The sequence below is a fragment of the Clarias gariepinus genome, chromosome 4, assembly GCF_024256425.1.
Source record: "Clarias gariepinus isolate MV-2021 ecotype Netherlands chromosome 4, CGAR_prim_01v2, whole genome shotgun sequence".
NCBI classification, from domain to species: Eukaryota; Metazoa; Chordata; class Actinopteri; order Siluriformes; family Clariidae; genus Clarias; species Clarias gariepinus.
The window spans coordinates 41,027,725-41,041,894 of NC_071103.1; the positions used below are offsets into that span (position 1 = coordinate 41,027,725).

Consider the following 14,170-nt stretch of genomic DNA (forward strand, 5'->3'; position numbering starts at 1 on the left):
CATGCTTAAAATGTCCTGAAAATCAGAACAATGGCTAGAATCTGCTGTCATTGGAGCGCCGAGTGGCGTGGCTCAGGGTCTCCACATGAGGTTACACAGCTCATACACACTTGTACACATACATGTTAAAATCAGTACACATTTAGAGCTCATTGAGATGACACATTTACACTATGCATGTCATGGGCTCTACTCACAGGAAGTCGGTTATTTTGAGTTGTTTGCAAAACACATCCAATGGAATTCCATATACTCCTCATAAGCGATTTACACGATTGTCACCAAACCCGGCCCATATGACCATAAGACCTCGTGGATGCAACATTGAGAAGTGATTTTTGCTCTTTTAAATCGTTTGTTCATGACAAGGCATTAAAACTTATGGCAAATAACTGCCTTAGCCAAACATAATTATATATAATTATATAAGTACAAGATCACTATGTAGGATATGACATAATGTGACGCTTTCTTTCCAGCATCTGGTGCTTTTTGGAGATCGTAACATGCTCAAAAAGCACTCAGGTTGTATGGTGCACCTGGCCGGCAATGGCACAGGTACAATGGCACTCATTCTTGCTTGCAACTATAATTTACATTAAAATAAGTCATCTTGGTTAGGAATGCAAATATTCTTCTAAGCAGTGTGGTGCAGAAAAAACTGCATACATCCCTTTGCTAAAAAGTGATCTATGGGTAATCACCTCATTACATATTTTTTCTTCTCTAACACAAACAGCGAGGACGGATATAAAAATAAAATGTGGTTATTCCACAGATAAAAAAATAACATCTAAAACACTTTAAACACCTAGTGTGGAGCCGCATTATTTCACTCATACTGTTTATTACAAAGCAAGAACTTTTCATTCTAAACCTGGGTTTAAGCATCTGATCTGACACACACTGTGCTCTAGAGTTGTAGAAAGATATTTTCTGCTCACAAACACACACAAGTGTTAATAAAATTTATTTAATAATGCATTACAGAGAGACGAGATAAATCAGAGGGAGTTTATAAAAGAACAGGGAGTGGAATAAGGAAAAGAGGACTAATGCACCGTAATGAGTCCTACATTAATTAGTCCAGCACAGGATTTCACCTTCATCACCTGTTTGGGGACTCGCACACACTCGCACACACTCGCACACACTCGCACACACTCGCACACACTCGCACACACTCGCACACACTCGCACACACTCGCACACACTCGCACACACTCGCACACACTCGCACACACTCGCACACACTCGCACACACAGATAAAGTCCCCACCCCCAAACAAAGTGTAAACACTACAAAGACCACGCGGTATCTGCGGCACGGAGGGGGGGGGGACGAGTTTAGTCCTCCTGACAGGCAGCAGGGGGAGGGAGAAGCAGTGACTCAACACTGCACTAGTCTGTGTTTCTGTAAATAAAAACAAACCTAAAAAAAAAAAACTGAGGGAGAAGTCAAGGAGAGGAGAAGATGTACGCATAGCCAAGAGACACGCTGTAGTTTCCATGATAACTGTGCCAGGTTACGGCCCTCAGAGCTCGCCAGACTCTCTGTCCCCGGAGCGACGAGACTCCGCCCTCCCGTTAAGACGGTCCCGTGATGACCTAAACACACAAACACACACTACATTATTACTGTCCAAGACTGTGGGTGCACTTTAAAAGACCTGTACGAGTGGTATTTTCAGCAGAAATACCATGCAAGAGCAGGCACCTGTGCGAGTGTCCATGCGAGAGCAGACATGTGTTCTTTCACAGAGTTGCACTGCGAGTGTTCTTTCAGAAACTGAGCGTACCTGTGCGAGTGTTCTCTGCGAGAGTGTGAGGGAGATCTGGAGCGTGATCGGTGTCTCCTGCGTCTCTCTCGGTCTCGGGATCGAGATCTTGACCTACGTCTCTCCCTGGAGGACGAGCGAGACCTCCTCCGTCTCCTCTCTCTCTCACGCTCGCGATCACGAGAGCGAGACCTACACACACACAAACCAAAAAAGGCCATGTTTAGATAAAAGAGAAGTCAGTGTGTGTGAACAAAATTACAGAAAAATTTGTTTTTTACTGACCTCCTGCGCTCCCGGCTGCGTGACTTTGTCCTGCAAATACAAAAAGAAAATTCTATTGTTAGAGTATACTTATCCCTTGTGTAAATTACAAACACACACACACACACACAGTTGTTCCTCACTTTCTCTTCATCCTCTCCTCACGCTCCCTCTCCTCTCGACGCTTCAGTCTCTCCTGGTTTCGCCGCTCCTGTTTATCCGCAACCGTTTTCTACAAACACACAGAGCTCCATAATGTCTCACATTTTATACACGTTTAACACACACACACACCACACACACACCACACCTTCAGCTGCTCGAGTTTCTCTCGGATCTGGATGAAGCCCAGGTGAAGTTTCCCACCAAAATGGTCGGCCAGGCGACGGTCGTTGTCATGGAGACCCAAGTAGGCGGAGCATACCTCACACACACGAAGCTTCTGCTGCTGGAAACTGGAGGCAGGCATGGAGTTTCTGTACTCCTCCTATACACACACACACACACACACACACACTATATTAAAGTGAGCAGATACATCATTAAAATTCAGCCTATAACTTGACTGCGTGTGTGTGTGTGTGTGTGCAAGAGACACTGACCTCAGCGTCCTTCTTCTTAGTGCGCACTTTCTCCACTTCCTGTAAGACCTTCTGGGCCTCATCCACGTTCCCCTCAGCACCGAGCTGCTCCGCCTTCGCCAACAGCTTCCCGATCTCCTCGTTCAGCTCGTGCACCTTCTCCGCCTGACACACACACACACACACACACACAATCAGTTATACACCTGAGACAGGTAAGCCAAGTCTTAACGACCGAGACCGACAGGGCTGACCTTGGCGGCGACCTCTGCGCTGATCTCCTCCTGTGTTTCGGCGAGGCGTTTCTTGGCCAGCTCGGTCCTCCGGTCGCAGTCGGCGATGAACGACTCCAGATGATCCACGGCCTGAAGATGGAGTGAAAACACACACGTCACACACACGTAGCTGAGCTCATTCACAAATTTGTGATGTAGCGATCGCGGCGTACTCACGTCCAGCTCGAAGAACAGGTCCCTCTCTTTAGACGCGATCTCGTAGTCGGCCCTCAGGGCCAGGTCGTGGATCTTGGAGCACTCGCCCAGGTCCATACGCTACACAGAGTAAAATATCAATCTTTCCTACTCATATTCCACCATTATCCGGGTGCCAAAACTTGTGATGTGCGTGTACTCACCGTGCCTGACAGGATGTCATGAGGACAGCAGTTCAGCAGGTGAGACTTACACACTCGCTCGTCCGTGAACTTCACCCGCTGTCGAGACTCGTCTCCTGCAACAGCAACACACGCATGCAGTGAGCCAACACACACACCTGGACACGCCTCGCTCTCAAACACTGACACACACTCCTAAACCTGGAGAAAAGGGACGGGACAGGAAAGGGGCGGGCCCTGACAAAAGAGGGCAGGCTTTTTTTTAATAAGGGGCATTAACTTTTGGAATCAGCATCCTCACATGTGTGAGATTCTTTTTAAGGTCTTATACAGGTGTGTATATTTATGAAGACTATCTAAAATGGGGTTTAAAACGTCAATAAGCGATATTTAAGACGCACAATGTCATTAAAGTCACTCAACAGGCCTGCGCGCTTTAGTAAGTCTGAGTAATTACACGATCCGTCCACTAGGGGTCACTAATAACACCAGATACAGAATTATTAATGAAAATGACATTTGTTTTAAACCTTATTTGTGTTACACGTGAGACATTGTGCGTGTTAAACACATTGTGACGTATCGCACAGATGATTATCAGCTTCCACTCCTTTAGTGATTAACAACATGATGTGAGGAAAGAAATACAAAAAAGTAAACAAAAAAAACAATTTAAAATAAAATAAGAGCATGAACTTCAGAGTAAAGTGTTAGTTTTATACACACTGCGAGCTCTCTCTCTCGCTCTCTCTCTCCCATACCGTACCAGCCTGGAGCTCCAGCCCTTCGGTGGCCTTATTAAAGATTAAAATGCCAAACCTGCAATAAGGAAGTTGGGAATCATACACAAGAGTCAAAGTGCAGCAGAGCGTCGGCGCAGGATTGACTTCTTTTCTTTCTTTGTTTTCTTTTATTCCTGTAAGTCCTGGTCAGTCAGCGTGCTAGTAAGCGCAAACGGCGGCAAGCGCGCGTTAAAGCCCGCCTGCCTTCTTTCTTCCAAATTTTTTTAATTATAATTATTATTACTTATGAACTTATTAAATTTCTCTTTACTGTGGCTGACAGAATAAGTGTTGGAAAAAAAGCAAATATCACAGACTACCATTGGTGTGTGATTATAACTTGGATCATAACAGCGTTAAAAATCATGTGTGACTCACGGCTCGATGAACATGAGGCTTTTCTGCAACTCCCGTGCAGATTGATGTAGGCTGGCAAAGATACACTGAACCTTAATGAATAAGAATAAAGGGGCCACAATTGTTCAGTCTGCAGGAAACAGGAATTCAGCTCAGTACTCATATGTACACACAATACACACACACACACACACAAACACACACAGTCTGTATCACTTTGTGGCAGTGGAGGCCTTCGACTCGACTCACAATTCACAATTTAACTCGCTCCCATTGGCTACATCACCTCGTAAAGCATGCTTTCCTCTGAAACGCCATTTAACATTACAACAGTAACTTTAAGGTTAGAGAAACTTAACTAAGACGGTTTTGAGACTTTTTTTTTTAAAGAGTTGTAAGTGTTTTAAGTATAATGTTATTGGTTTTTTTTGGTTTAAAGGTCTTAAAATTATAACAAAATCAGAAAAGATTTGCAATCAACTTTGCGATCGTTTTAATCGAACGGTACCTAGGTATAGTGATACTGTATCGGACGGTCCCTGTTAACATTAATCTCAAAGCAGCTGATATATATGACTAAAGGGTGCATTTTTGGACTCTATGACCCATTATGAAGCGACATAACCACCCATCAAGTTTACAAACTTCTACCAATGAGCAACTTTATAAATAAACATTTCTGAGGATGGTTTGATTTTTAAAACTACATGTCCTCAACTGCACAATGAACTTTCTCTCAATCAACATATTTAGCCCCTCCCCAGAGTCTGCACCGAGCAAATACAGGAATGTGTTATGAGGCCTTTGTGTTTTTAATAGAGAGATTATTTCATATACCTTTTTATATATTATTCAGTATACAGGAAACATATTTAAGTTGACTCAAAAAAAAAAAAAAAAAAAAAACTTTCCTTGTTGAAGAATATGGTACAGGACTTTCAGTACTGAACCATCAAGCAACTGCAGTCTCGCATCAAAATTAATAATTGTAGTAATATTTTAACAGTATTAACACCAGTAACATTTATACTGACATACGTGTCTAAAAAAAAATCCAAAAATCACAAGATACTTATTTTTCCACAAAATCTCTACTATAGTGTTACCTCAACATTTTGCTGTTTAAGATAAGATAAACCTTTATTAGTCCCACAAGTGGGAAATTTGTTAACTGTACAAACAGTTTTATTACAACCTTATCTATAACCACAAACCGATAATAGTTTAATGGATATAAATCACTTGAGACATTACTGTAGTAATTTAACATCACTACTTTAGATTATTTGTTATTTTAACTGTCTAAATTCATAAACTTAACGCACAACTAAATTTAAATTTAACAAAATGTCGTTGGGTTTTATATAAAAGTTTATAAAAACTAATATTCTTTATTATAGATTTGTATTTAATTACAAATATTTTAGTTATAAGTATGTCTTAGTTTAGGTTTGTTTTAGGGTTTTAGTTTTAAGTTTTTATAAATCAAACTTCTGACAGACAAAATTATGTTTTAATTTTAATAAAAGGATTTTATATAAAAATTTATCAGAAATGTATTTTAAACCTGAATGTGAACCAGTTTTACACAGATAATTTCAGGTAATGTTAAATGTTTATAACTGACTGGAGAGTGAACTTTGCTGCAAGTTATTAGCAGGTGTGCTAACACCATTGTGTGGAGTTAGCTTAGCACAGACAGGCGCCATGGTCAACCCGCTTTCTGGCAGGAGTTTATTATAATGTGTGGTTTATTTTCAACAACAAACGATGAGGTTGATTTTATACTTTAATAATATATTATTGTATTATATTATAAATATTGAATAATGTTGAGGTAAATGTGCGGTGAGCTCGCGCCTTCACCGAGAGATATCGCGAGATTTCAGTTTGGTGATTTTGGGGGGGGGGACGAGATCTCCGAACTGTATTGTTACCAAACACAAACATATAAAACACATGGTTTACTTACTGTACGCTAAATACAACGTACGTTTTTCATATTACTCTTATTCATGTTTAGTAATAATTTGTCATCGTCGTAATAAAGTGTGTTTAACGACGCTCTCGGGCGGAACAGGCCTGACTCTCGGTGATAAACAAGCTAATAAACAGAGCGCTAAAGCCGGAGATACAGAACCATTAAATGGTCACAGTTCCAGAGGAAAGCCGCTTCATGTTAATGTCCGTGGTTTATTATATAACACCAGAATAACACACGTCTCCACACTGAGCGTGTTTCTTCTCTCTCTCTCTCTGAGTGCTAATGCTAATGCTAACTCACCGTCCCTCGCCGTTCCCATCAGCTGGTCGAGCAGAGCTCTCATCTGAGCCTGAGCCGACATCTCTGTGATTAAACACACAACCACACGCGGTGTGTTATAACTCCTCTACAACATGCACTCTCTAAAAACAAACCTTTATATTTAAATAAACCGATCTGTTATTAGAGGAAAACAATATGGCCGCCTCCCTCCGACACCGCCGCCGTCTCTCTTCCTCCAGCGGCCGCTTCAGTGACGTCACACACCCGTAGGGCGAATAGAAACGCGCCACGTCATCTTAAAGCGGCCGACTGCCGAAAGCGAGTCACGTGACCTTGTGTATCTATCTATCTATCTATCGTTCTTTTCGATACGATTCCGAATTTAGCGAATTGAATTAATCGCGATTTAAAGGTAAAAAAAATTCAAATAGATGCTGTATGTTATTAATGCAATAATCATGTGTTTTAAACTTACTAAATGTAATTTTAAACGGGTTGACACGGTGGTGTGGTGGTTAGCACCATCACCCTACACCTCCAGGGTCTGGGTTCGATTCCCGTCTCTGTGTGCATGGAGTTTACATGTTCTCCCTGTGCTTGGTGGGTTTCCTCTGGGTACTCCGGTTTCCTCCCACAGCCCAAAGACATGCAGGTTATGTTAATTGGTGTTTTCAAATTGCCCGTTGTGTGTGTATGTGTGTGTGTGCCCTGTGATGGATCGGCACCCTGTCCAGTGTGTACCCCGCCTCGTGCCCTAAGCCTCCTGGGATAGGCTCCAGGTCCCCGCGACCCTGAATACAGGATAAAGCGGTATAGAAGATGAGTAAGCGAGTGATCTTAAATGTAATTTTGGGTAAATCACTAAGTAACAGTGTAACTTTTTGTTAAAGAAGTTACTTTTAAAAGTAACTAATTACATTACAAAATTACTGTCATTAAAAAGTAATCAGTTACTTTACAGTGTTATTTTTGATTAAAGTAACTAGTTCAGTACTTTTCCACTGCAGAAAATAAAAACTCCTTTGTGATTCCTCATGCATGTTGCTTTAGTCAAGACCTTTATAATTATTCTACCGTCATCACTCAGTCAAGTTTGGCCCATAATTAACTACTAATACCCCTATCTCACCTACAAATCCCCCTATCTCACCTACTGATACCCCTATCTCACCTACTAATACCCCTATCACAGCTACTAATACCCCATCTCACCTACTAATCCCCCTATCTCACCTACTGATACCCCTATCTCACCTACTAATACCCCCATCTCACCTACTAATCCCCCTATCTCACCTACTGATACCCCTATCTCACCTACTTATACCCCATCTGACCTACTAATACCCCCATCTCACCTACTAATCCCCCTATCTCACCTACTGATACCCCTATCTCACCTACTTATACCCCATCTGACCTACTAATACCCCCATCTCACCTACTAATACCCTTATCTCACCTACTAATACCCCTATCTCACCTACTAATACCCCTATCTCACCTACTAATACCCCTATCTCACCTACTAATACCCCTATCACAGCTACTAATACCCCTATCTCACCTACTAATACCCCCATCTCACCTACTAATACCCCTATCACAACTACTAATACCCCTATCTCACCTACTAATACCCCCCTCTCACCTACTAATACCCCTATCTCACCTACTAATACCCCCATCTCACCTACTAATCCCCCTATCTCACCTACTGATACCCCTATCTCACCTACTAATACCCCATCTGACCTACTAATACCCCCATCTCACCTACTATTCAATTCAATTCAATTTTATTTGTATAGCGCTTTTAGCAATTTTCATTGCCGCAAAGCAGCTTTACATAGTCAAAAGAATTATTATTAGGTTTGTATGAAATGTGAATTTGTATGAATCAAAATGGTCAGTTTGTCCCTGGTGAGCAAGCCGAGGGCGACAGTGGCAAGGAAAAACTCCCTGAGATGGTAAGAGGAAGAAACCTTGAGAGGAACCAGACTCAACAGGGAACCCATCCTCATTTGGGTGAAACAAAAAGCAGTAAATGATCTGCATTTATACAGTGTGTAGGGTGGGAGGCAGTTCAGCTATAATAGCTGATGTTAATTGATGTTAATATGGAGTCCAGGTAGTTATTGAAGACCCAGGTAGACTTGTAAGAAGTTCCAGTCATGAACTATCGAACTGTCAAGTCCCCAGAGAAACAGTTGCCAACACCAGTCAAGGCCAGAACCATTTTCTAGGTGGAGAGAATCATTCCCAGACACCAGACGCATCCCAGAGAGACACACGGGGCATCCATGTGACGAGATCTTCAGCCAGAAGCGGGGCACCAGGATGGGTCAGACAGGTCCGGAGGGCAGAGGGAGTCTGGATCACTGGCAGCTCAGGAACGACATGTGTAGCTCGACAGAGAGAGAGAGAAAGAGTGAAAGGGGGGGACAGGAGGAGAGAGGAAAAAGAAAGAGGGGGGGAAAGAGAAGAAGAGGAGAGATGGCAGTTAGGTATGGTCACAGTCACACAATGTATAATGTGAATGTATATTAACTGTAGCGTGCAAGCAGAGACTCCGGCAGGACTAACTATGACAGCATAACTAAAAGGGAGAGCCAGAAGGAAACACAAACATGAGGGCTTCCTGACATGTAAAGCAAACAATCACCTCACCGTCAGCAAACCTGAGTGATCAATGAGAGTGAGGAAGACAGCATCCAAACATACCAGTTCACCATAATACTCTACGTCCATGAGTCCCCCAGATCTGCTCCTTTACCTATGGCAAATCTATTTATAAAAATGCTCGGCTAAATAAATAGGTTTTTAGCCTGGACTTAAACACTGAGACTGTGTCTGAGTCCCGAACACTATTTGGAAGACTATTCCATAACTTTGGGGCTTTGTAAGAAAAAGCTCTGCCCCCAGCTGTATTTTTCATAATACGCGGTACTGACAAGCAGCCTGCATCCTTTGATCGAAGTAGGCGTGGCGGATCGTAAGACACTAGCAGTTCGCTCAGGTACTGCGGCGCGAGACCATTTAATGCTTTATATGTCAAGAGTAGTATTTTAAAATCAATGCGAAATTTCACAGGGAGCCAATGGAGTGAAGATAAGATAGGGGTGATGTGCTCATATCTTCTGGTTCTGGTGAGGACTCTCGCTGCTGCATTCTGGACTAGCTGAAGCTTATTTATGCATCTAGCTGAACAACCAGACAGTAAGGCATTACAATAGTCCAACCTAGAGGTGATAAAAGCATGAACTAGTTTTTCTGCGTCGTTTAGCGACAATAAATTTCTTATTCTGGCGATATTTCTGAGGTGAAAGAATGCTATCCTGGTAATATTATCTACATGTGCTTCAAATGAAAGGCTGGAATCAATAATCACACCAAGGTCTTTCACTGTTGCATTTGATGGAACAGAAAGGCCATCTAAAGTTACGGTATGATCTAAGATTTTACTCCTAGCTGTATGCGGTCCTATGACTAGAACTTCTGTCTTATCCGGATTTAGCAGAAGGAAGTTAGTTAGCATCCAATTTCTTATGTCCTGCACACATTGCTCAATTTTAGTAAGCTGTTTTTTCTCATCAGGTTTTGCTGAGACATATAACTGTGTATCATCAGCATAACAATGAAAACTAATACCATGCTTACGGATTATGTTGCCCAGAGGAAGCATGTAAAGGGAAAAAAGCAGTGGACCTAAAACTGAACCCTGCGGAACGCCAAACTCCACTAGAGAACATGCAGAATAGTCACCATTTAAGTCTACATACTGATAACGATGGGTCAGATAAGATCTGAGCCAGGAGAGGGCTGTACCCTTAATTCCCACTACATTTTCTAATCTGTGAAGAAGAATAGCGTGATCAACAGTGTCAAAAGCTGCACTGAGGTCAAGTAATACAAGCATAGTTACACAACCCTGATCAGAGGCCAATAGAATGTCATTTACTACTTTAACGAGCGCTGTCTCTGTACTGTGATGAGGCCTAAATCCTGACTGATACAGTTCATGTATGCCATTTCTATGTATATATGAGCATAGCTGCTCCGCTACTATCTTTTCCAGGATCTTAGAGATAAAGGGGAGGTTTGATATTGGTCTGTAACTGGACAGCTGACAGGGGTCGAGGTCAGGTTTCTTAATTATTGGTTTGATAACTGCTAATTTAAAAGATTTTGGAACATATCCAATGCTGAGTGAAGAATTAATTATTCTCAACAGGGGTTCTATTATTGCTGGTACTATCTGTTTAAGAAAATGTGTCGGTACAGGATCTAATATACAGGTTGATGAATTTGAAGAAGAGATGAGTGAAATTAGTTCATTCTCTTCAAGGGGAGTAAAGTATTCTAGGTTCTGGTCTGACATGGCTAGATTAACATCTGCATCAATTACATTGTTCGGTTTCAAAACCTCAATTTTATGCCTAATATTTACAATTTTATTATTAAAAAAGTTCATGAAGTCCTCACTATTGCATGATGTTGTTGTGGAGATTTCTGCAGTGGTCTTATTTCTGGTTAATTTGGCTACAGCATTAAATAAGAATCTAGGATTATTTTTATTTTCTTCTATAAGAGTGGAGAGATATGTTGATCTAGCTACACTAAGAGCTTTTCTATAGTTCAGGATGCTCTCCTTCCATGCTATTTGAAATACTAGTAATTTAGTTTGACGCCATTTACGTTCTAATTTCCGAGCGGTTTGTTTTAAAGTGCGCGTGTGATCGTTATACCAGGGAGCAAGTTTTTTATCTCTAATAATTTTTCTTTTGGCTGGAGCTACATTATCTAGGGTATAGCGAAATGTCGACTCTAAATATTCAGTCGCCTGATCGAGTTCTGTGGGGTCAGACGGTGATCTAATCGAAGTTGGGAACTCTGGGAGATTACTGATAAAACTCTGTTTGGTAGTTGATGTGAATGTACGTTTCATACGGTAGCGCGGCGCTGTGTGTACATTATTATTGTGACACACTTGCAATGAGACAAGATAGTGATCTGAGATAACTTCAGATAGTGGTATTGTGAATAAATTTCTTATACTTAATCCAAATAATATTATTAAATCTAAAGTGTGACCTGCTTTATGAGTGGGTCCTACTACACACTGATTTACTCCTACCGAGTCCAGTATAGACATAAATGCAGTTCTCAGAGGGTCTTCTGGGTTTTCAAAATGAATATTAAAATCTCCAGCAATTAACACTTTGTCTACAGAAATGACTAGGTTTGAGAGGAAATCTGCAAATTCACTAAGAAATTCCGAGTACGGCCCTGGAGGTCTGTAAATGACAATTAGCGGGATCGACTGAGCTGACTTAATATAGTTAAATACACTTATGTTACTATAAAGAATTTCAAATGAATTAAATTTGTGTCCGTGTTTTTGTACAATAGTCAGATTATCATTGTGAATAACTGCGACGCCTCCTCCTCTACCAGTTAACCGAGGCTGGTGTATGTAGCTGTATCCAGGAGGACTAGCTTCATTTAGAGCTACATACTCGTCCTGTTTAATCCAGGTTTCTGTTAAACAGAGTATATCAAACTCCTGATCTGTGATAATTTCATTAACTATAACTGCTTTAGATGCGAGAGATCTAATATTTAACAGACCTAGCTTCAGATCAGAGGTGCCGGCTGCGCATTCAGTCTGATCCAAGTTTGTGGTCTTTATGCTAATTAAATTACTAAAACAGACTTTCTGAGTCTTTCTAAATTTGTTTTTAGCTCGGGGAACAGACACAGTCTCAATAGAGTGAACCCTGAGTGACGACTCTATGCAGCTAGCAGACGGTTGGTTTAGCGTAAGGGATCTAATGTTGAGAAGTCCAAACTTTAGAGGTAGACTTCGATTACTTATTTGGGCTTTTTCTGGTTTAATGGTTACCAGATTGTTTCGGCTGGATTTAACGAATTTATTCTTTTTTCTCACTAATCGGGGAATAGACACAGTTTCTATAGTACAAGCTATGTGTGTGCGTCTATTAGTATGGTGAGTTTTATTGTGGCTGGTATCTAAAGAATCTGAGGTATGACTTACCGCAAGTCAGATGGTTCGTAATGTCCTGGAGATGTTGTCAGAGAGGACCGCTGCTCCAGCTCTGCTAGGGTGCAGGCCATCTGTGCGGTAGAGCCTAGGACGCTCCCAGAAAACATTCCAGTTATCAACAAAGGGTAATCTCTGTTGTTGACACCAAGATTGTAACCATTCATTGAAGGCAAATAATCTACTGAACCTCTCGATTCCTCTCTGAAATGTCGGAAGTGGTCCAGATACGACGATCTTTGTCGTGGGTGATGTGCTGCGGACCTTCTCAACCAACTAATACCCTTATCTCACCTACTAATACCCCCATCTCACCTACTAATACCCCTATCTCACCTACTAATCCCCCTATCTCACCTACTAATACCCCTATCACAGCTACTAATACCCCTATCTCACCTACTAATACCCCTATCACAGCTACTAATACCCCCATCTCACCTACTAATACCCCTATCACAGCTACTAATACCCCTATCTCACCTACTAATACCCCCCTCTCACCTACTAATACCCCTATCTCACCTACTAATACCCTTATCTCACCTACTAATACCCCCAACTGACCTACTAATACCCTTATCTCACCTACTAATACCCTTATCTCACCTACTAATACCCCATCTCACCTACTAATACCCCTATCTCACCTACTAATACCCCTATCTCACCTACTAATACCCCCATCTCACCTTCTAATACCCCTATCTCACCTACTAATACCCTTATCTCACCTACTAATACCCCCATCTCACCTACTAATACCCTTATCTCACCTACTAATACCCCCATCTCACCTACTAATACCCCTATCTCACCTACTAATACCCCATCTCACCTACTAATACCCCCTCTCACCTACTAATACCCCTATCTTACTTACACAGTTTCGCGCGGTGGCCGTAAGTACGGTTCATCATAATTCACCGCAAGTTTTGGCGCTGTGATTAGGTTTCCATCTTTCCGTGTGTCGGTCCTCACATAGTCAAACCGCATAGATGAGATAGTGGTATAACATCAGGAATAACAGAGGGGGGTGGTCATCGGGGGCGGGGCTCGTAGGACGACTTTTACACGCACACACAATAACGGATTACATTTAAAAAAAAAATAAAATTAAATAGCTGAGACTTAAATGGCGACCTAATGCGTTAGATTACTTGTTACATCAAAAAAGTAATCCAAGTACTCTAACGCGTTACTTTGTAACACGTTACACCCAACACTGCTAAGTAATCTTTAATGAAGTTGTGTGCAGAAAGTATTTTAATTCTTTTTTAACTATAAAATATTAAATAGTTGAAGTGATTGGGGTGTGTTTAATTACAGTCTTAATATGTCTTCGGTTTCTGTAAGAACTAGGATAATTTTTTTAGAAAAATGTATCGTTAAGTCGTAGTTTAAAGCTTTCTCTTTATCCTTAAAATATTCATTATAAGTTGTAAATTCATCACTTAAATATTAT

The 14,170-nt window shown here is 41.4% G+C and overlaps 2 protein-coding genes across 5 annotated transcripts in view; both read right to left on the reverse strand.

Annotated features, from left to right (window-relative positions):
* The window catches only part of LOC128520493 (NACHT, LRR and PYD domains-containing protein 14-like), a 550,151-nt gene that overhangs the window by 226,976 nt on the left and 309,005 nt on the right, over nucleotides 1-14,170 (reverse strand). The window lies entirely within an intron of this gene.
* Nucleotides 954-6,883, reverse strand: luc7l (LUC7-like (S. cerevisiae)). Of its 4 annotated transcripts, XM_053494736.1 has the most exons (11): nucleotides 6,660-6,883; nucleotides 4,397-4,467; nucleotides 3,258-3,352; nucleotides 3,076-3,174; nucleotides 2,878-2,988; nucleotides 2,645-2,788; nucleotides 2,353-2,529; nucleotides 2,186-2,274; nucleotides 2,064-2,093; nucleotides 1,800-1,970; nucleotides 954-1,608 (listed from the first exon to the last, which is right to left on the reverse strand). In XM_053494736.1, exons 4-11 carry the CDS (start codon nucleotides 3,169-3,171, stop codon nucleotides 1,536-1,538), a joined length of 891 nt encoding a protein of 296 aa, XP_053350711.1. In that variant the 5' UTR covers nucleotides 3,172-3,174; nucleotides 3,258-3,352; nucleotides 4,397-4,467; nucleotides 6,660-6,883; the 3' UTR covers nucleotides 954-1,535. The 4 variants fall into 4 exon arrangements, with proteins under 4 accessions (XP_053350711.1, XP_053350709.1, XP_053350710.1 ...); XM_053494734.1 differs by lacking the exon at nucleotides 4,397-4,467; XM_053494735.1 differs by having other exon boundaries at nucleotides 3,258-4,467.